Raw genomic sequence first — 24,256 nt, 5'->3', positions numbered from 1 at the left:
CAGCTTGTTTTTCCTCCTAGAGGGTGTCAAGCTGTCCTTCAGGCATCAATAGACATATTCAATTTGTGTGTCTTGTACTAAACAAGGGCTAGGCTGTGTAGTGACTACTTGTTAAACAACAAACTCCTACAAGGCTGCGAACTGGACACAGGCTGTCTGGATACTCGAGTCCTGAAAACACTTAGGAGCTGATACTGTACAGCTCAAGCATCCTGATGCCACTCAACGGTTCTGTTTTTGAGCAGAACTTTGTATTTCAATATTCACTACTTTCAAACAAGTACCAAGCTGCTGTTTCGTCACTGTAAGCGTGAAGCTTTGGGTCAGCACCTGAGTGCCCGTCAATGTATTGAAGACAAAGGGTAGTAAACACTGAAGGGAGCTAAGCAGAAGTATTATGCTATTAGCATGCTTGACGCCTCTAACCTCTTCTTGATTTGAAAGATGATGTACTCAGAGTTATGAAAGGCAAACACAACAAAAAAGGGGTGTTTGCACTCTGAAATGAAGTTCTCCGCAGGTTGATAGATAGAGTTGTGATAGATTAATTACAGCTTTTTTCAGTTTAAAAATTCAAATGAATTTCATGCTGTATTTACGATCTTTTTGATGAAACTGGTTTCGATAATGAAGCTTGAACGGGGTGAAAGCTGTACCAACGAGTGGAAGAACATTCAAATGCTAAGTCTCAACACTGAGACAGAGCTGTCAAACTAAACGTACGTCTCGCGCCCCTGCTGTAAGTTGTTTTGGAGACACAGAGCTGAGCACAGAGAAGGATTTTTAGTCAGAGACGAGCTGCGTGCTTGACATCACATGTGGGATCAATTATATTGCACAGCTGTTCAGTTTCCCATCAGATTTAACTGGCCCTGTACAATGGACTACAGTACAGCTTGGATCTGATGCATTATTTTCGCCTGAATCTGGAGGCTTTCCTTTCATCCTCCTCGTCCAGGTCACCATCTGATCTATCATCAGTTGGTAGGCAAAGCTTTCAGAATTTTTATTGATCCTCTGTCTTCGCTTTCTGTTGGTTTGGCATCGTGTTTTGGTCTTTCTCTTTCTCAGGTATATTATAAGGGACTGAGCCAAATGAGAAAGCTCCAAGATGACTTGTTGCATGTGCTATTATTATTTGTAGGAGTAGGAGTAATCCTAGTAGTGGTAGTAGTGGTAGTAGTCTCTTGTTGCTGTTGGTATTAGAGAGTTGACAATGAAGACATTGAATACAGTCAGAGAGCATATGACAGGAGGCAGTCCACTATAAAAACATCAACCTTCACAGGGAAAGCACATAGACAGTACTTCACACATGATAGGTCTTTCGTGTATTGACTTTAAGAGTGTCCATCATCTACTAACTCAGTTGGAAATGAGAGGAGATTCATCAGCAGGTTGAATATTAGTCAAAAGGACCGTAGAACATAATCTAGACAAGACTGGATCGGCACGAGTAGCAAAAATGTCCAGCACCCATTAAGTGCACCCTGAGCTCTTTTTCTGTAATGTACCTTGATTGTGGGAGAGGAACACTGACTGCACCCATTTTCAGCTGCCTGTTCCATGCTGTTTATTTCTCTACTGGGTCGACTGTCCTCATCTCTGCTCATGTCACTCCATATCTCTCACTTTAATCCAAACTGGGGCTCATTAACAGGGCCATTCAGCATCCATTGGTCTGTCTGTGAACCACAGAATCTGTGTGAAAGTAGCGTGACACTATGGTATTGAATGTTTTCTCCGTGGTATAAATGAAGTCCCTGTTGCATTGTTCTGTTTGTGTTGAAAAGAAATTGATTTTTGGGTAAGTTTCTTACAGTTTGGTGTCCACTTACCTTGTTATGTTAACTTTAGATGTACCGCTTACTTGTAACATCTCTGATAAACTGCTGTTTTGCTTGTTGTTTTGGTGTGTCTGATGATTTTTCGATTTTTGTTGTTGTTTTGTTTGTTAGGTGAACATACGGGCACTGCAGGAGAGCTGAAAGTCATGCCAATTGCTTACAAGAAGTCACATTTATGATGCATAATGGAGAGAGTTAAATTGATATCGCATGTGTATGAAACTAGCTGTCTTTTACCACTTAACCTCTCCATGTTTATCTAAATTCACCACAATGACACTCCTGGTTCAGCATCAAGGTTTCAAATCTCAGATCAGCTCATATGAAAGTTTAGCACCCTGTGAATTTGTTGTTTTTATTTTTCGTTAGAACATTTAAGTTTTTCTCCCCGCTGTCATACTGCTGTGAAATTATGCACTTTGTTGAAATGCTGCAGGATTTTTTTTTTTACCAATTACTTGTTATGAGGGACTCGATTCCATTTCTATTCTAATTAGACATGCTAAAAGTTGTAATAGTTTTTAATTGCTTACATCAAAGCTGAATTTGTCTGCAGCAAATAACGAGCATAATTTCTATAGCTTCTGTTGAAAACATTTAGACCTTCAGGGTTTTCTGCTGTGTTACACTTAAGTGTACTATTTATTAATATTCCTAACTTGATTTAAGGGTGTGCATAAGACTGACATGACACTGCCATGGACATACAGGAGTCTTTATGAATGTTTGTGACTGCCATTCAGTCAATTATGTCACTTTTAATGCAAAGTTGACATTGTTTGACGTGTCTTTGTTGTGACAACTTAACATTAACCGAGACGATATAACCTGTCACTGGACAAAGTTAGCTAATAGCTTGCTCTGTGGCGAGGGGTTGTAACACACACTTAGCGCTATTGGCAACTGTAAATACCAGTCAATATCCGCAGCATGCTTCTCTCCAACTGTCTGTCTCCAACTGGAGGTTTCATCACAGGGAATACAGCCCTGAGGTGGTTTTCTTGCTCGGTTATGTTGTCTTGGTTAGTGTGGTGTCCATCTAGGAAGATTGGAAGAATAATGGCAGGCTGGACAACGTTCTGCCATCATTTCAAAGTATGTGGACATTCACAGCAGAAGGGAAAACATAAGGCATACAGTTTATTGATTAAACACTGGTATTAGATTGGTACTCAGTAACAGCAGATATCCAATGTCAGGTATCAGAATCAAATCAGAACTGTGGATCAGTGCACCCTTAGTTATGAAGGTGTCATGTCAGTCTTTTGCCCACCCCTTCAAACGGTGTTTCTGCTCACTTTTACACACATCAGTTTTGATTCATCATGAGTTCTGTTTAACTTGTTTTCAATGGGAAAACTGACAAACAAGAGAAACAGATTTGAGTTGTAGCATCTGTGGTCTTACCAGTGGCACCATTCAGGAGTAGGTGATCTGTGGCTGCTCTTGTGGGTATGTGTGACATTGAACTCCATCAGCTTGATGATCTGCACCAAAACTGTTTAGCTTTTAAGACAGCGTGCCCCAAACACAGCCGCTTAGACAAAAACAGACACAGTCCAGGCCTCTGTGCCACCGAGCCTGGTCAGCAGGAACAGCATCATGTTCCCAACTAGTGCAGTTCTACAGTGTCTGCCGTATTTTTGAAACTTAGGTATATTTGAACAGCACAAGACAAAGTGTGAGGAAAATAGGAAAAATAACAGTGGAAGTATGAATGTGAATCCTTCAAAATAAGAGTCAGTCGACAGAAGAAAATGCCAAACATTACTTTGCTTCCTTTTTTTCCTCTTGCCTTATGTGTAGTAAACTGAGTGTAATTGAGATTTTGAACTGCTAGTTGGATGAAATAAGACATGTTAAGACATCACCTTGGGCTTAAGGAGACTGCAACCAATACATGCCATTTTATTTACCAAATTGATTAATTAAGAGAAAGAATAACTGGCAGATGAATCAATGATGAAAATAATTTCTAAGCTGCAGCCCTAATGTCCTTTTCATAATTTAGCGCACTACATATGCCAGTGTCATCTTTTCCCTTGCTGCTGCTGTTCAAACTGCACTTCTGTCAAGATAAATGCTGATGAGGTTCTCTGTGTTGAAGCTAATTTCAGACTCCTCTGTTATCTCATGTTAATAAAAGTACTAGAGTGTGTTATTGGTCCCTGGTTGATTCGATAGTAAAGGCATACAGGCTTAAACATAGTTCATCTGGTTGAAGCAGCTTCTTTTTATGTGCGTCATAAATTATTGGCTCAGCTCCTGTCGAATTGAAGCCAGGTTTCATCTCTTCCTTTTGCGCAGCTTACTTTAAATGATCAAATGGCCAATTACCTCCCACCTCTTTAGATTGTTGTTCTGGTAATTGAGTCAGTTTCTTCAGGACTGTACCACAGTGTGTATTAGACTGCATACTTACAAATCACTATTTACTGATGTGGCAGCTTGGCCATCATAAGAAATATTTCAGGTTTATGGTGGCTACCGCTGTCGCTCATCTACCCCCCTCCAGTACAGTGGAATTGATGTGCATCATTTGCACAGAAAATGAGAGAAGTCATTTCTCCTGCTCAGTAATGACATCTTGTTGGACTTGTCTTTTTTTCCCTCCTTTTTCTAAATCGGCACAGTGTAAATTTAACAGGTATTTGGAATTAAATGCATATCTTCAAGCATTAATTATAGCATGGAAGCATATTTTTGGTTCAGTGTGCATGTTTGAATTAATTTGCCAGCAAATGACAATAGAGTTTTATATTATATAATGCTTTTGTAATTCATTGTGCATGTTCAAATTAATAAGCCAACAAATCAATAGGAGATGCATAGACCTTTTCCCATGCCATTTGTCTCTCAGATTTCCCAGCTGTGTTGCGTTTTTCTCCCAGGTGTGGCAGAAACACATGACAATAATCTGCTTCTCTGTAATTGGGCAAATCTTCACTGCTGTCACTGTGGACAGAAGGATGTCAGCAGCCATCTCAGTAAACTTGTTCATTAAAGTAACTTCCTGTCTCTTTGAGCCCATCATTTTAACAGATTAGTAGCAGCTGTTTTGTTGCATCATTAAGATCAATGCTACAATCAGTGTGCTCCTGCCTCCTGTTGGTCACCTAGTAGTTTTCCTGCTTGTAGACGTCAGTAGTGTCTTCGTTAAGGATGCTTTGTGTATTGATTAGACAAGACGATTTGTTTTGTGTGGAAAAGGACACATGAAATGTCAGAAATTAACTTTTTGTCTCACCTGGTAAACTCATGAGAAATGGCAGGAATAATTTTAACAATCATTTATTCATGGGAGATGGTCGGGCTACCATTCCACCTCTGCCCTAACTGTCACCATACCTGATACCTGGCATTGTAATTGTCATGATAATGAGGGAGCATTTCAGTGTCTGCTCCAGCCAAGATTTCCAGCAAACACACCTACTTGAATTACAGTAACCTTATAAGAAATCTCACCACAGGGTCCATGTTGTGTCACATGATCTTCCTCAGCAGATGGCGTTGACTCAGTTGATATAAAGTTGTGGAAATTAAAAATAATTTCTGAGCACTTTAGGGACCTCTCAAGAGAAGCTGAGCTATAGTGTGATACAACAGCCGAACATTGTCTTCTTATTCTGTGTTTTTTTTTTTAGATGTTTCTGTGTTTCATCATTCATTCTGGATTGCCTTGTCTGAATTCCTGTGCTCTTTCGTTATAAAATGTGATTATAAATCGATTTCCAATCAATCTTTCCACTCCTTGTAGAACCAGAGAGGAATGTGACTGATGCAGATATTGCTTTGGATTGATATAATTGGTTCCTTTTCGATGACAAAACATGGTAGCCAGCAGGAATCATGTTTGAGAGGAGGTATAGCCCAAATGCTGTTTACATGGTCGTGAACACTGCGGCAAATAGTGGAAGATATGGTGTCTGAATATTTTCTGTTTTCTGCCGTTGCTCAGGAGCAGTCAAGCCAATTGTCCTGCAGCAGAACTGGAAGCAATTTGTTGGTTCCGCGGCCATTCAAGTTGAACTCGGTTCTGCTGGCAGGTGAACAGTAAGCTTAGCCTTTTCTTACCATTCTGACCGATCAGAAATGTCAGAATCTAATGGCAGTATGTCTGGAACCACAAGTCAAGTCGAGCCAGTAGAGGCCAAAGCATCGCAAGTCTGATTATTTCTCCCTCTAACCACCTAATCAGTTGCATTGTCCAAGCAGAGCAGTACACTCTGCTGCTTCCACTTCAGCCTCACAGTGCGTCTACCATCTCACTGAGACATTCAAATGTTAGCTTTGCAGAAACCTCACTAGACAGTGTGTCAGCTTTATTAATTTCTTCACCAAACACCAGTTTTATTGCCCCATTTGTTGCATTGCAAATTCCACACACAACCTCACATCTTTTTTTATTTGGAATACTTCTGTAGTATTTGTGTGGTGAGGCTACAGCTGTGTTAGAGATCTCACTTCTTTTTCTTTCTTTCATGCACTTTATCTCCATCCTTCTCTCTCCCCCCTTTAGATATCAGAGTAATCTGTTCTTGTCTGTCACCTCTCTCAGCCCGATAAGGAAGGAAAGAGTCACGCTCCTGTCCAGGAACGGATGTTCCTCCTTGACAACATTGACACAAACACGAGTGCCTCTGCTCCATTTGTACAAAAATAGCCCCTGATAAGGCAACAGAAATTGAAGTTGTTTACCAAAACCAGTCTGCCCAGGGAAGCCTTCTGTGAGACGTCTTCCTTAGTAAGATAAATGCTGATGTCCACTGTGCGTCTGTTTTTGTTGTCCTGTGTCATTGTCTGTAAAGGACTATAAATGCATCCATCAAGAAAACAGAAATCATATCAGTTGGTTCATGGCTCTGCAGCTCTTGATGTACAAGAGTTTTCCATCAGTCTTTGCTTCATAGCTGAGTCTCTGATGTAGTGTTTTTTTTAAAAAGAGTCTTCTTCAGCTTTCAGCCATTTCAAACCAAGAGCTGAAACTCATTTTGAGAATTGTAATTAGGCATTTAGCTGTAGTTGCTGAGCAAAGATTGTTGGAGTCAAGACAGAGCAGCTTCAATTTGTTTGTTTATCATGTCAGCAGTATTATTCAGTCCCTCTCAATGTGAGTGATTTGTTGGGATGAATGTTTATGAGGATGATTTTCTCATGTTTAATGTAAACTCTGGAGCAACAAGAGCAGCTTTGCTGAATGCAGGACTTTGCAGTAGTGTGTTAATTTATTCCTCTGCGCCACCTGTGTCTTCATTTGCCCAGAGCTAGAATTAAAACATTTAAATGTAATCACATTCTCAGTCATTATGGGGCAATACATGATCAGGTCTCAGATATGTTGTGGTGTAGCCCTAAAAAGAATACAGAAAATCAGCTGTTTATTGAAAGCAGAAGACATGTATACACAACATTGCTAACATTGCCATCGTGCATGCTTGACCTGCTGTTTGATTCCCCTCGATTGCTTTGTGGTGATCCACGGTTTGATGAGGTGGTCTGCTTTCATTGATCAGGTAAAGACTGACACGTCTTCTCAAGGTTTATATGAATGTTAGTCTGCTGGTAATGGATTTGTTAATCAGGTAGAACAAGTAAAGAAATTAATCATTATTCTGATGAGGGAGTCTGTCAGATAAGCAAATTAATTTTTTTTCAGTGCTGTGAAGCAAGCAGGATTCGGTGCCCTTTGACTTGCAGGACTGAATCATGAGTGTCGCAAATGGACACATTTTTATGAGCATGATATGTAATATGGGATGGATATGCATTACTCTTTTAGTATGTTGTTGGAGTTGGAGTTTCAGTCACCTCTGCTGTGGATTGGGTTCAGGTTAGTTTTTCCAATCCAATTTTGGAGGCAGTAATTTGATTTGACAACCTCCGCTGCCGCCACTCCACTAAAGCCATGGTCACCTGTTAGACACAAAGGCAACATAGATTCACTCCCAGCCATCAAATTGCAATGGATTTATTTGCAATGAACGCAAGTCTCTGCATGCAACTCATTTTTCGGCGGATCTTTAGGGACTCAGTGTTACGATCACATTTTTAAGGTAGCACAGAATTTGAACAAGGCGCTGTCCCACAAATTCTTTGTGCAGAAAAAAAGCCTGAGGTCGTTTCTCACCCAGTTTCAGAGGGTAATGGAATTACTTTTTTTCCATAACAGTATAAAGCCATGGCTCTGTCAGTTTCAGTAATGACATTATAGACAGCCATTCAACAAGCAGGTAATTTTGTTTTACAATGTTTAGCCTCTCTAACCTCTTTATGTTGTAATGTGTAATAAGATTCCCGTCAACTTAAAGGCACCCTGTGGAATTTGTTTTTGTAAACAAAGTTTCTGTTTGCACTCAGTGTTACACACCAAAATGCATTGTGTGAATCCTTGAGGTCGAAAAAGACTCGATGAATGAATCTCCCTCTTCATAAAGCATCTGCCATGCTGACCTCTGCTGTTTTCATCCACGTTTGCTTGATAGCAGTCCTCTTCATCCCTGACTTTCCTGGTGCATTGTTGCATTACTTTGAGTGTTACTACCAGGTCTGTCGTGTGCTGTGCATGCAAAAATCAAACAAAAAAAAAAAACCCTCAACCTAACTACATTTAAAACTAACCAGTAACAGTGCATGATATGGACAAAATCTTGTATGTAAGTTTATATTGCAACATCGATAATATATCCTTTCTCTGCAATATCACTCGAAGAACTGTTAATGCGTAAAATGCCCGACAAAATTGATTTTGTCTACTTTTTTTTTGATTATTCAATAAGTCAATTAAAGTAACAGCTTACATCAATTCTTCAAAAAAATATATACAAATTTTAATATTTAATTCTATCATCCTCATCATTTTATCCAGTCAAACAATACAGACCACAGAGCTTACAGAGCATGATTGGGTCCCTGTCAAAAGTACTCCCAAAATTAGATGATTGTGGATGAGGTTTAAAGCTGTGACCAGTTGGTTGGTTGGTCCATGGTCATGTTTTCACTGACCATCTTACTCAATTGCAATGCGCCGATGCACATTATGCAAATCAATGTACTTTTGTAATCAATTATGTCGATAATTCACCCCACACGTTATCACATTGATGCGAAAATCAAACCCTTGTCATTTATTTGCTACAGAAATATTAAACGGGTAAATGGTTTGTCCAACAAGTTATATTATTTCACAATATTGACAATAAATTGTCTAATTTTTGGCCTGTACTAGCCAGTCAAAGACAGCAACATAGTTGCAACATTGCAGGAAAACATAACAAATTCATACAACCTTATCAGATATTACAACAAAATACAATCTGCCAGGCTAAGCTAACTCTGAACCATGCATCAACACATTAGACATGGAAAGCACTCACAACTGGTTTCTGAAAGAAAAGTGGGAGGAATTGGTCTCAAATCTGAATGAGAGAATTGTGATTCTCATCCAGATTTTTGCAGCTTTGTTGTTGTTTTTTTCCCTGTACGACCAACTCAAAACACGAGGCGGGACATGTGGTCAGCACGGATGCCTCCTCAGCAGGAGCTGCGTTTTTCAGAACTCCGCTCTTACTAGCAAATTTATTTATCAGAGTATGTCGTGGTGATTTGGAAGAGAAATGGCGGAGAGTTTTTCCCCACTGTTTTTATTTTGTCCCATGAGGCTTAGTCTTCAGGCGTCTTGTCATCTGTACGTCTTGTTGTCTTCTTTTTTGGTCCTAAATGAGACGCCGTGTAATATAACACTCAAGGCATTCTTCACTGTGCCATCACTAATCACCAGACCCCTACCAGTTTTATCATAATTAACAGATCAAAGAAGCGGAGAGAAGGGCACTCATACATTATTAAACAGACTGTGTGTGTGTGTGTGTGTGTGTGTGTTCGTGTGACGCAAGTGACTGAAAATAATATATTGATCTTTACAAGCACATTTCTCTGTTTTCAGCAGACTTTGATAATTCATCAGAGATGAGGTTGTACAAACACAAACTGTCCTCTAAACAAGGTTTTCCACTGATGCATACATCTTATGAGACGTATTTTTCCAAATGACCCTGACGGTGCCTTTTTGACCCACCTCTCTGCTCAGAAACACACAGCAACGTAGACAAACACACACACACAAACACCAACATACAGACCTGCATTCAGGAGAAGATTAAGGTCAAAGAAGCATCCGCTCTCAGAGAGCTATTGTGCGCCGGAGGCATTTTTTCGATGTGCTTTCCATTCTTAAGTAAGGACGCGTCACTCACTCTTCCAGATGGGAAATAGCAAACATCTCCTCCAGTGCTGCGTCTCAGACCAAAGAATCAGAAAGTAGCCAGCAACAATTATTTGGAGTTTTATTTTTTTTTTCATTTGCTTGGAGATGACATGGACATATATTGAAACTTAATTGTGCTTCTTTGTCCACTCAACCACTTTGGGTTCAGCGATGACATTATATTATTGATTAATTGTAGGTTTTTGGACGTAATGACTGTCATCAGCCCTCTGTGCTTCGTTCATTACTGCAGTGTTTGAAGTTCAATTTGAGGCAGCTTCCATTTCTACTTCGCTCTTCTTCCCGTCGTTTTGTCTCGTCAGCATCTCATCTGTCTATTAAAAGCGACCTTTTCTTTTTCTTTTTGTCTCCGGCCCTCATCTTTTTAGCTGCCTCTTGATTTGCTCTCTAGGGGCTGTAATAAACCTGTAGTTAGCTGTTAACACCATGTGCATTTTAGACTAAATGGCCCCTAGCGTCTCTCTGCCTGCTGTTGGCGCTTACGGCCAATGGGCCTTTAAATGACCTAATTTCCTATCTGCCTCCTGGGGGAGCTTTCAGGGAGGCTAAAAGCTGGTCACAGCCCGCAGAGAATGAGTATCAGGAAAGCTATGGCCTGGGGTGGACCTCTGCTGAATCAAAATTACTATCACTTTAATTGCCATGGGTAATATCCACGCAGAAATGTATCGGGGTGATACTGGCGCAGTGAGTCGCACACAGGGTGGTTTCTCAACAGCATTTGATGATGTACTTGAGTTCCACTTGCATTCACTGGTATTTTGTCAGTTATCTTCTTAATCGTTTGGTCCACAAAATGTAAAAAAAAAAAAAAAAAAAAAAAAAATAAATTATTGTACATTTTTTTGTCCAAGTTTTGTCAAGCTCAAACTGCAAAGATATTTGATATTTGATTTGATATCATAGAAGAAAACCAGCAAATATTCCTGTTTGAGAAGATGGAACCAGTGAATCTTTGGCATTTCTGCTTAATAAATGATTTCAGATGCTGATGGATTGTCAAAATAGTTGCCACTCATCATTTCATTGCATGCATTTTTTGTGTTAGCTCGTCTTTATACTTGAAAATAACATTTTGAATAGGTTAATCACCTGTCTCATCGTAATTTTCCTTATTGAGTTGTCTTCACATGACGTTATTTTCACTGTAAGTGTCTTGATTTGGTAACTGTGAATTACCCGCCACTCTAATCTTGACATCCAGTGAGAAGAGATAAATGTAGCCTCCACCTGTGGCTCCACTTAAATCTAGCCAGGCTTAACCTGACTTATGTATATTAAGCTTGGCTCTACAGAGTTCTACATTTAGATTTTTGTGTCATGAGCTCTTAGCTAGACATATTAGATTATTCAGGTTGTATAATTAGACGTGACATTTGTATGAACTTGAGCTAAATTGAGCCAACAGCTGAAAATCATTCGACTTATTTTCTGGATTTTTACTTCCTCTGATCTCTTGACCTTGGAATAAACAGTTAAACTGCTGGGATTCAATTAGGTGCTTTTTATTCCATGCAGGTGACTGGTGTCAAAGCAGCAACGCAAAGTGCTCTAATCCATGGTTTTAGTTAAAAATATTTACCAACATTGATTCCCTCATTGGCAGTATTGTCCCTGGCTCCCATTCCTCCTTTCTGGCAAGGTTAACGCCTGTGTATCTGTGCCTGGGTTTGTGCTTGCACATGTGAGTATCCCCCTGTTGATTTTCTTTTTTAGCAGCTGTTTGCTGTTCCTCCCACAGCTCTATATATTGATGTGATGTTGGAAGATTGTTCCTTTAAGGGGAGCAAGGCTGACTCCTGCCCTCAAGGTCATTTGTGCCATACAAAAATCAAAAGCCCTCAGTGATTGACGCACAAAGCTGCAAATCTGAAAAGCATAATTGATTCATGGAGGAAAAGAGTGTGTGCACGCGTGTGTTGGAAAAACATGAGACGGTTGTTTGCGGTTGAGTCGATGCTGGACGGGCAACAGAAAAAAGAACAGAGTTTAGTACAATGAAAGGAAAGGTTGACACAGGGATTGCATAAATGAATGGGAGCAGGGGGCAAACACATGAACTGGAGGGTGTATATTCAAATGCAGACTGTTTGTCAGCAGGATCAGAAGGCTTCTGTAGAGGAGTTAATTGTAGTGCCCTTAAATGTCCATGGCCCACCCAGTCAAATGCACGCAGCTTTACATGTGAGCTTCATAATCAATAAGAACTCCAGTGAGGAGCAGAAATTAATTCTGTTTCAATGTCTTTGGAAACTCTATGACATCCAGTCATTTCCCATCAAAAGCAATGCCTTGTTGTGTTTTCAGTCACATTTCAGCAGATTTAATGGTAGGACAAAAGGGTGTATGGATTTTAAGTAAGGTCACAATGCATGGGATTTTGCTGATATGCCACTCTATGTGTAACATGTACATCTATATCACTATAGCAGTATATATCCTGGTGTCATGCTTTTTTGGAGAAACCAGTTAGAGATGGATTTATTGGCACACTAGTGATATCAGTGGCAAACAGACATCAGATGTTGTGATAAGTGTTTTATGTTTCTATCTAGCAAATTTGCTGTTGGTCAATAGGAAGCTGTTTTGATGCGTCTCTTTTTTGTCATTGTGAATTTAATATCTTTGGACCGTTGATTGGTCAAAACAAACCATTTGATGTCATTATCTTTGAGCTGTTTCACTGAGATTTATGAGTATGAAGTAACAAGTAAATAAATAGTCTTTTTTTTTAAATGACGGTAATTTCAACCCTGTTTGTGATATTTTAAAACATACCTCACTATCAATCTAGAGAAGTGTAATTTCCATTACAAGTGGTACTTGAGGAAACACTTAAAGCATCAGTTCACTCATGTGATTATGAAAAAAAACAAGTAGAGTGATACACTGTTGATTTTAATGAACTAAAATAAGCTCAGTGATTATAGCACAGCATTAAAGACTTAGAAAAGAAAAGATTTAGGATATATGTCAATATTACAATTACCAGAGCCCCAACCATGTTGAATTCTGTATCATGATATCAACAACATGCTGAGTTTTCTTCCCTGCATTAATTATCGTTGCTTTTATTAGCCAAGCATGAGTAGTCAGTTATATTGAGAACATCACCTGTCAAAGCCTGAGTGTGTGTGTATCCATCAATACTGCAGTGGCGGCAGTTAATGTACTGTAAACTCTAATAAAAGCTGCTATAAAACAGCTCGCCGCCACTGCTCTCCTCCTCATTTTAAGTCCTCAAAAGTGTCCCGAGTTAATAGGGTTGTGTTCGTTAACACGCCTGTGAAGTCCTCGTCAGCAGCATTATCACAGCAACACACAGGCGGTTTTTATCAGGCCTCTCTATGGCAGTGACAGCAGACGGCTCTGAAATTAGTAGCTCAGAGAGGGAGGCAAAGAGGCAAATAACATTATTACACATTGCCAGCTGTGTCTGAACACCAGGAATACCAATATAGTGGTTGTTGTGCAGACTGACACACACATAGAACAGAGTGTAACCTCCACGGTGGGCCCTGCCACAGACCTTCTGAGGTGTGACGTGTGTGCAATGTGCAGCGCTTCTCATTATTAACAGTCGCGTTGGCTCTGCCGTCAGGAAAGAAGAGGGCATCTTGGCTCAGCCAGCAGTCACAGCAATATACAGGTCTGTCAGAGAGAAAGAGGTCGACCAGAGGAAAGAATTAAAAGAGCATTTAGAGCTGTGAAATCGACTGCAGATGGGGAGAATGAGCCGCTGGTGGATGTGTGATGTGTTCATGTTGACTTTACTTCAGGGTTTTTTATTATGGGGATCTAAATGTGTTTGCTTTATTATGCAACACTTGGCAGAAAACCATGAGTCTGGGGTTGTGAGTTTGAGATGATGTGTGTGTATTTGTCGTGCTAAGTTGGAGATTTTTCCAAGGTTTAGTAGCAGAGCGCCTGGCAAATGCCTGATAGCATCAGGATTTGTGCTTAGTGCCATGATAATCTTGTTTTACGCTGTATTATTTTCTTACTCTGGCTTGCAAATGAAAGCCCCGATCTTTCACTGGAGTACTCATTGGTGTATATTTTGTGTAGATATACGAATACATTGCTTGTTTTTTATTATCTGCTATTGCCTATACGAGCAAGATGCTACATTTGCGTTTCAGTTGTACTGCAGCATTTCTAAAAAACTCTCAGTATAGGTCACTGAGACGGGAAGTGTCGAAAGGCCGTGGTGTTCTACCTCAGTGCAGAAACTGAACAAACATCAGGATGAATACTCTAAATGACAGTGTTGTTGAAATTACTATGGTGTCAGACAGACCGGTCTGCAGGGTCACAGTGGCCTCCCCTCTCCTCTCTCCGGAGACAGAACACAGAATAAAAGGAACAATTTATAGAAAAGAGGCAGCTGGAGAAGATGGCACCCCATGCTGCTGAAACTCCTCAACCTCAATCTTTGCCGAAAGTTATTACTCTTCTGGAATGACTCTTCATCATGATGATTTAGAGGGACCAGGGATTGTACTGACTCTTCTCTCTGTCCCTTGTTTTTTTTTCTGCAGAAGGGATCTGTAACATGACAATGGACTCCAACTCGATGACAATGCCCATGTCCGACCCAAACGCCTGGGCAACAGCAATGAATAACCTGGGGATGCCTCCCATTGGAATGACTGGACAGCAGCTCCTGCCAGGTACCACACTGCTGACCAGACAACACTCAGACCAGAACCATGGAAGATTTTTTGTGTGTGGAAGTATATCTCAATATTCCACTGCCAAAGATACTATACTCTGGTGTTATTATTGGAATTAGGTTTTTAGTTACAGGCGTCTTTAGCTCCAGATGTTGTGGTGACAAATGTGATTTTGTCATGCTAAAAAGACCTTTTTGCTGATTATAAATACAGTATTCACAGTCATTTTTCCCCTTTGGTTATTTTCCCTTTCACACACAGGAAAGTGTTAAGATTATTTAAAAAAGAAAACAAGAGAAGAAATAAAGGAAAATCAAAGTAGAAAATCAATCAAAACCTGGAGTTTTAAGCTTAGTTCTGTATTTAAAGATTGGTTTTCTTTTTGCATCTGAGATAAGTTTAATTATGCATCTGCGATAATAATAATTGACTTTTTGTTATTGTGTAGGGCAGGGTTTTAGATCTGTGAAGTGGTAGATCTGTTGATTAGCAGCGTTGTCTTTGACTGCACCAGTGTTCAGGAGTGTGGACTATCTGCTGCTGTGGCTTTGAAGGATTAGTAAATGGATTCCTGCATGTGGTGCGTTGGTCATTTAAAATATGTATGTTGGTGACTCAGCTCATCCTGTTTATTCCAAGTTTGGATTGCGATGCTGTAAACAGTCTTAGGATGGCATGCACAGACACACGAGCTCTGTCTAACAGAGGCTGGTATGACTCAGTACGATATCAGTGAAAAGCAGCAGGTTTTGTTTTCAACCTTTAAGGCTCCATATTAAGTTAAAAAGTTAAAACCACTGCTTATCTTTCTGGTTGTTAATGATAAATACTAACTTCACTTCTTTTGTCTTACTTCATTAACTTCTCACTTTTCTTCCCAACTGTTTATATTGGCAATAAAAATAAGATGTAGACACACAAACAAACAAAAATCTGACATTTGCATACTTGATGATCAGTACATACCATTTACAGCCCTTAACTGCAAACTTGCCATCATATGAACCCCTCACACTAATTTCACCCCTAGGAAAGCACTCAAGTCATCCAGAATTGTCAGACAAAAGCACATAGATATGTTTCCCCATTTCTGCTCGCTCCTCTATTGATATGACAAACAGGTAATGTGCACAAGAGCGAGCTGAGCTCAGCACCATACGATGACAAAAAGTCCATTGTCATTGGTTTAATAGCATCTGTTTAACAGTTTGAAACAGCAGTTTATGGGGATTGAAGGAATAAAATTCTGTTCATTTGATTGTCTCTCCTATGTTATTACAACATTAAGGAGCATCTTGTAAGCACAAGGTTGAACTGCTGTATTCTGATCTAGCACTATAATATTCAGCCTTACTGATTGTTCTGCTATCTATCTATAACATTAGGTTCAGCAGCACCCTCCCACTCTCCATCTCTGAAGAGTTATTCTGCCATGTCTTTTCTCTCTCCTCAGTAGAAAGCCTTTCCCTAAAGCCTTTTATAAATCACTTCCCACTTCTTAGCTGAAATGCACTTTCATATTTGAAATATGCCAGGCGTGTGTGTACGTGTGTGTCGATGCATGTGTGTGTGCGCTGGGAGACGAACAGTCATCCAAATGCACTCCTCGAGAAATATTAAGGAAACCGCGTGCGCACACACACACACACACACACACACACACACACTCAGGCCTGGCATAATTCAGACATGGTAAACAAAAGCCTTTCTACAGAGGAGTGAGAGAGAGAGAAGACACAAGCTGTGGAGGAACTTCTGCTACAGGGAAGGGAAGCAGAGGAACTGAACCTAATGTTAGTGATGAAGACTGGATGCTGGACACACACACACACACACACACACACACATACATCCATTCAAGAGTGTGTTTTTTAGATGAAGTGTGCATTGAGGAGGCCAGCGTCCTCTTCTTGACCTTTATTTGTACAGGAAAAAGTATGGAATTTGATTTTAGTAATGTCCATGTCTGGATAAGTGTGGAAAAATATTTGTTTCCAGACCATTGCGACTATTCTGTTTTCAAAAATATAACATTTTGAATTTCTAAAGTGAGTGTTTTTCAGGGCGTTTGGAGCGGGCCGCCAACCCAAATGTTTACCAATGTAACACAGCCTACATGTTATCAGATTTTAAAACCTTTTTTTTGCATAATAAACAGTTAGAAACAGAGTTATTTGTTCTCCAATGTCTAATACGGCCTGAAAATCGACTGAGATGTCTGGAAATTTGAGGAAAAGTATGGATTTTTTTAGATAGAAAATGTGTATGAGCCCTGTTTGCAGTTCTTTCAGGTGATCTTTAGAGCAGATGTTTTAATACAGCAGGAAAATAACATTAATGATGTCTCTGTTCCATTTTAAGGAAGTCATTAAGCCAGGGACACAGCATGTACCACTGAAACTGGTACACATGAATGGAATGCACTTATTAGTGATGTTATTAGCTGCAATGTGTTTGGCAGGTCAAAATGTCTGCTGCAAGAAAGGTCAATTAAACTGCTCTTGCACTTAATCAGACCCACTGCCATACTTAAACCAGGTGCATATACTCGCTGGTTTTGGCCCTTGTTTGTGTAAATGGAAGGAAATAAGAGACCTTTGCCACCACAGACATTTTCTCTTATCACAGCAGGAAAAGCGCAGGTCAAAACAATTTTATTAACAATGCCTCAGTTCCATCAAATCTCCCAGTAATTCATACCAATGAGCCAGTATGCACAATACCAGAATACCTCAGTGGACTGCTGTCGATTTTAATGTTATCAATTCCACCTGTGCTTTTCCTGCTATGACATGCCAAAACGTCTGCTGTGAAAAACGTTGGCAGTCCAGCATGCTCACACAGGTGTTTTCACTTATTCTGTCTGACCAGATCTCTGCTCATGCTGTGTTCACATCATATAGGATGGATGGTAGAGATTGGCAAGATTCATTCAGTCGCCAGCAACAACTTAAAACAGATATATGATTGCGGAGCTGGTCGAATGAGCATTAAAAATACTGTGCATACACAGTATACCATGAGCAGCTGCTCAGAGGTATATCCATTAAAGTTCGGTTTAATTACCTTGAACAACAGACTTTGACTGACATCAAGCATCCATGTTTCATTTTAGCTGGAAACTCTGTATTATCCAGTGCACACTCATTTATATAATGCAGCTCTAATGGAGTTTCTCTGTCATTATTATAACTTGGATGTTGACAAGGGTCGCCGGAAGGTCGCTAGTTCAATTCCCCCACCAGACTGGCAGAAAAAAATTTGGGTGTGGTGGAGTATCCGATCCCCCCTCCATTAGCCGGCTTATGTGCCCTTGAGCAAGGCACTTAACCCCCCTATATGCTGCTCCCCGGGCCCCTGATGCGGCAGCCCACTGCTCCTGTGTGTTTCACTGCATGTTGCATGTGTGTGTTTAAAAAAAAAAACAGTGATGGGTGAAATGCATTCCCAGTTTGGGATCAATAAAGTGAATTAAAAAAAAAGAAAAGAAAAAAGAACGCTATTCTCAAGACTGTGGCATCAGGCTGTAGGTTGATCTCATTTACTAATAAGAAAGATAAAGGTGTAATTTGTCCCATCAGAACAGGTGCAACAAACTAACAGAGTGGGGTAAATGTCAACCAAACACACACACACCGACACAGTACTGAGAAGAGCGCTAATCAGGCCAAATAATTAAACAGTCCTCTGTGGGTTTACTGTGCGCATGCAGGACCTTTAAGCCTTAACTGGGGTAATACAGCAGGTATCAGAAGCAGTGATGGAGGGGGAGAACACTCGGGTTAAGAGGACAGCTGTGTCTCCCCTAGCGGATCACCTGGAACAACAGCTGGTGTTTCCCTGCCTTTCCATCTTCTTCCTTCCTTTCTCCTTTCCTGTTCCCCCTCACCGGCCTAAATTATCCAGCATCTCATTTATATCTCATTACAGCTGAGTCAGCCACTGTAACCCACAGCCACATCAGAACACACACTGTTCATCTGCTCTGCAGAGAGCCGAGCTCCTTTACACTTCGAGCTGAGCTGAACTGAGCCGCTCTGAAATGCTCATCTGTGCTCATACAGTACATAATGTAACCCGAAGGTGAAGCCAGTCCGACGATCAGCGTTGTGCAAGTTCAGTGTTCAGTTTGTTTCTTTTAAATGAGCTGCACAGGCTGCAGATCTCCTACAGTGTAGTCTAGAGTAAATTACAGACGTGTCTGCTTGTTTGGAACAAAGGGACCCAGTCCTTTTGAGTTTGGCTTGGGTGGAGGAACTTTGCAGCTGTTGGCTCGTGGTCTCACCTTGTGTTAATGATTTCTTGTGATCATCATTCACTCGCAGATATTTTTACACCGGTCGGAGGCTTCGGCTCGAAGTGTCGTTTCATGTTTGCTCGGGCTTGTTTTTCAGGCCCTGCGGGCACAATTTCCATAGCAATGTGAGATTTGTCCTTTGGAATCTGTACTGATGTGTTCATAAAACTTCTTCAGATATTCATAGCTGCTTCTGAATTGCCAGTTGCAAAATTTTATTATTTTTCCCCCAGGATTGCAAAGTCATAACCCGTCCTACTCTGCCTCTGATTGGCTAGTACTCCTTGCCTTTATTGAGTGGGTCGGTTAGGTTTAGGCTTAAGGGAGTGGGAATAGTCAGGGAAAGCCAATCAGAGTCAGAGGAAGGCAGGTCATGCCTGTGCTATTCGGCATGCTGAGTGATGTAAAACACAGTGACTGAGCATTAATGATGTTAACTGTCATTACTTGTAATGTAAAGTAATTTCATAGTGTATCAATATTGTAACTGTAAACTAATTCAGAGCTTGTTTTTCTCTCGCATACGAACAGTAAAATACTTACAATATGTAAATTTCAGAAATGTGCTGCTGTTTTATCATCCCTCTACACTCCAAAGGAATTTTACATATATTACTCACACTCCTATATTTTCCACCCCAGCATTTGTCACTTCTCTCATGCCAAAAGAACTTCACTCGTTGAACCCCAGGAAAATTATGGGAGTGGGAAGAGATCCACTTAAACATTCTCCTCTTGCTGGCCTCTTTTTCTCAGTTTACAACAAAAAAGGAAAAAGAAGTTCTAGGTTAGCCACTAACAACTCTAAAATGTTTCTACATTCAGCTTTTATGGACTTGCTTCTTGTTTTTTGCTTTGTCATGCTTTCTGTAGTCCAGCCCAGTTTCCTCATGAGCTCTTTTATTAAATGTCTGAGCACAAAGCTCCAGGCGCACACTTTCACATGTCACACAGTCTTATGCTGTCATGCAGTACTTGTTCCCAGAGCACCTTGTGCCTTTGAAGTAATCCAGGTGGATTAGTTATTGATTCTCCTTCATGACCGAACATCATCTTTGTCTCCTTTTTGTTTCACCGCTAAACAGCAGGGGAGAATTCGCCGTCACCGCCTCTGCTCTTTCCTGTTTGATCGGTCAGCATCTTTGTGCTCGGTTACTATTGGTCGTATGTTTCCTGCGTGTATGTCAAAGTGGGTTTTCATGTGTCACTTTCAGGCTCATTCATTACAAGCGAAAGCCTGTGCCGGCTTTTATTACACATTAGCGTTTGCCTCCGTTTCATCCACTGTGAGCCTGGAATGTATTTCTTCACCACTGAGTCCTTTCCAGCCAAGCGGATTTATCCAGACAGACAGCTGGATAAACAAACCATTGTGGGCAGAGCCTCCGATAGTGTGAAGCCTCACAAATCCCGCTGCACATCTCCAATAATGACAGTTTTATTTCTATAGATGGACTGGGCATTGGTTGTGTATGTTAGAAAGTTATTATTACATATTTGTATTAGTGAAGTGTTTGGATAGAGGGAGCCACTGGACTCAGGCCATAGACAGGAGTCAAGCTTGTATTAACTGGATGCTGTTCAAGGCACAGGGGAGTTTTTCATGATGTAGGTCCTACCAGCACTTGATGGCACCTGGAAGCTGATTGATGTCTTTTCTGATCCATATTCTTCATATGTGTTTGTACTTAGTACATAGTATTTTCATTCTGTTTCTCCGTATCATAGTTGTGTCATCGCTATCACTTACCGTCTTGCTTTTACTTTGGGTTTTCCCCAAAATTTTCCCTATTAAAGGAGTTTGTTCTTATCTGAATGAAGCCTCTAAGGACAGAGGGTGTTAAGTCCTCTGAGGCAAATTGTGTTTTGTGATTTTGGCCTCTCTAAATTGAATTCACTTCACCTGTATAGCCCAATGTGAGCAACATTGTCTGACCCAGGCAGCAGAGCCAGTAGAGTCCTTGGACAGTAATCAAAACCAGGTGGGGAAATGGCAATAACTAAAAATATGAAGTTGCAAACAACTGTGATTTTAATAGCTCCACTGCTAATGTACTAAGTCCAACAAAGCCATGAAATGGAGTCTAAAGTATGTATGTTCCTCACAAAGAGTAATGTGTCAAGTGGGGTAAGACATCTTCAGACTTTTTGCCCTCTCCAGGCACCTTTCGAAGGTGGTGAAGTTGTGCCAGAAATCCCTACTCTGCAGTCACAGATGCCCTGTCGGTATAGCTTGAAAGGTGGAGACAGCCCACCTCTTTTGAAACTAAGGAGTTAAACATGGAGTCGGATTTCAAGTGATCTAGTCATTTTTGAGTGAATGTTGCCGATTGCAGCGTCACTGATTACAAGAATTTTTTGGGGGGCTAATGCTTAGAGAAACCATGAGGAGAAACAAAATGGCTCTGCAGATGCTCAGAATGTGTTTTATATCATAAACCTGACATACGTAAGTCATGTCTTATGGTTAGCAAGCCCAAAACCTGGTGTGTAAAATCCCACATATGGTGTGAACTGTGAGAACGGAGCAGAACTTTCATTAACAGGAGGAATCAACATCTGGTTTCAACATCGTTGACATTTGACAGTGACAGAGGGTATATCCTTTTCCAGGAGCGTTCACTCTGTATTTCCCCTACCTTCCTCTGTGTTCTCTCTAGCACGTCCAGACTATAAGTACAACCAGATGGGAAGCTATAGAGTTCCTCCTCTGTATTTCTTTCAAAATACTGACCTCCCAAGATGATTTTGTCTTCACAAGAAACTTGACAGAACATATGTTGTTGTACATACTGTTCTTGCACATTTAGCCAGTTCCTCAGTACATTTGTCTGTGACAAAGACTCCACCAATGGTTCCCAACCTTTTTTGGCTTGTGACCCCTTAAAATGAAGCAGCTTTGTTTGTTGATTTGTTTAGAGAAGTGCTATAAAAGTCCTCATCAGAGGTTATTGCCTCAGCGTGGGCATGAGTTGAGACTGTGTTTTATTTTATTTGAATGAATTTTGGGTCGTGAAGGTATCCAGAATTTCACAGAAAAACATTTGGATTAGATAAAAGAAAAGAAAAACAGAACTTTGTTCAACAGAAATGTATCTCATTAATCACCTTGTGACCCTTAAAATTGGTTTTGTACTAACTCCCAAATTGGACTAAACTCCAAACCACCTCTCAGTGAGGCTTGCCGATACCAGGCTTTCTGAGTTTTTTGTTCGTCTGACCTTGAAAGTTAAGTGTACTTTGCCTAACCAGTCCCTCCACAACATCTTAGGCATGTGTAATACACTCCTCTAATAGTATCGGGTGTCTGTATTCACAGGAATGATGGGTATGATTAGTCATATTGGTTTTCTCACATTTTGACTCAAAGTTACTCGTTGGACGTAAAGAAAAATGTGTGGAACTGACAAAAGATGCTGAGTTGCCACACACACACACACACACACACACACACACACATTCCACCAAAAGGAAAACATTTAGCTTTTTACACACATGTATTTGCAAGGTTATCAGAATTAATTTAGATGCACATTGTTATGCATGAATACACACATGCACACACACACACACAAACTCACCCTGGAGAATAGATAAGCAGGCTCCAGGGACAGTCGACTGTTCCCTGAATAAACAACCACTCCTTTGTCTGCTGCATCCCACTCGTCCTCATCCCTTCCCCACGGTTGCCACAAACCCCTCCACCGCAGTACACAAATACACACAGATGCAAACACACAGTGGAATATATTAAAACTTTGTGTCATGCCTCATAACCAACCATCTAAACAGCGCTCCTCTTATGAATTTAGAGGGCACAAGATACCCCCTCAGATACCGATTGAGATCCTTTAATTCTCATATATTAGCTCACCTGGATTAACATCAGGGAATATATTAAGTGACAGTCATTCCTTTGCCGTAAGCGTTTTCCGATCCTTGGACTGAGTGCCGTGTCCCTTTCTGCTGACTGCTCAGGAGCTGCACTGGGATGATGCCAGAGGTTTTTGGCTGCATGTAGGCGGACAGAGTGGATTTACTTCGGATATACAGTATTGCTGTGGTTAAAAAAAAAAAAAAAACAAAAACAGAGCAGTATGTATAGGGCAACAGAAATGGGACTCTGTGTCAGTTCCTTCTATCCATGGCAGCTATATTAGATTACAGGCTCGATATTGTTAAAAGCTAGATTTGTTATGGAGATGTGACTATGGAGGTGTAAGATAAAGGAGACTGATTTTGTAGGGCAACATAAGGAAGCAGATTCTAATTTAGATATAGAGGATTAAGTGGAGACAGCTTTTTTTATGTCTGTCCTGCAGGTTGCAGGTGGGAGAAATGTTCCTGTAAGAGAAACTAAGTCTGAGATGTTCATACGAAAATGCAAAGAGGGTGACTTTTGGCAGAGATTGAGAGAGGCAGATTTCAGCCACTGGTAGGGTTCCAGGTGGCATGGCTAGCATGCCTCATTAGAGAATATTATCCAGCATGCCTCATAGCAACTGCCTATGTCCCCCTCGAACCCCCCACCCGCTGCTGACTGCTAGAAGGGACGTTTACCCTGGAAATCAGCGAGGAGAAAGACGGGAAGAGGAAAGGAGGATGACATTAATAGCCAGGAGCTTCACAAAATCAAATGTCTTCTTCTTCTTCTTTTTTATTTCTCTCTCCTGCACCTCCTGATAGATGGGCGGCTCGAAATGTAATTACCTTGAACAAACCTCCGGGAAATAGATTGTTTAACATCAAATGAACATAATGGAGAAGAAATAGAGGTAGAAAGAAAGAGAATTTGTAAAATATCCTTTATAGGCCAATTTTTTGGGTACATTTGCACGTCCACTCACGTGTGTGAGTGTACGAGTACGAGGTGTTAGCAGGGAGATGTAAATTTCAGTTATCTAACATGAGAGAGAGAATATAGACTCACAGACAAGCTCAGTAAAAAGGATCAGACAGATGTGTGGCCATGTGTGGGTGGACCCAGCCCCAGGTTTCTATTGTTGTTCTTCTTCAAGAGGACCCTTGGGCTCTCTAAATCTCTCTGTGAAGTTTCTACTGAGTCAAAGAAAACCTACTCTTCCTCTCTCTCATTGAGTGAACAGCATATTGGCAAGTAGTGCTTGCTGTTTCTCAGTCAAACTGTTTAATG

At 40.6% G+C, this 24,256-nt stretch overlaps 1 protein-coding gene across 3 annotated transcripts in view; it reads left to right on the top strand.

Annotated features, from left to right (window-relative positions):
* enox2 (ecto-NOX disulfide-thiol exchanger 2) overlaps positions 1-24,256 on the top strand; it is a 171,844-nt gene that overhangs the window by 101,063 nt on the left and 46,525 nt on the right. For all 3 annotated transcript variants that reach the window (XM_041943807.1, XM_041943805.1, XM_041943806.1), the window contains one exon: positions 14,673-14,804. In XM_041943807.1, the coding sequence (XP_041799741.1) occupies positions 14,673-14,804 (132 nt within the window). The remainder of the gene's footprint in view (positions 1-14,672; positions 14,805-24,256) is intronic.

Source organism: Chelmon rostratus, chromosome 9, assembly GCF_017976325.1.
Source record: "Chelmon rostratus isolate fCheRos1 chromosome 9, fCheRos1.pri, whole genome shotgun sequence".
Lineage (NCBI taxonomy): Eukaryota > Metazoa > Chordata > Actinopteri > Chaetodontiformes > Chaetodontidae > Chelmon > Chelmon rostratus.
This window is presented reverse-complemented; position numbering and strand designations above follow the sequence as displayed.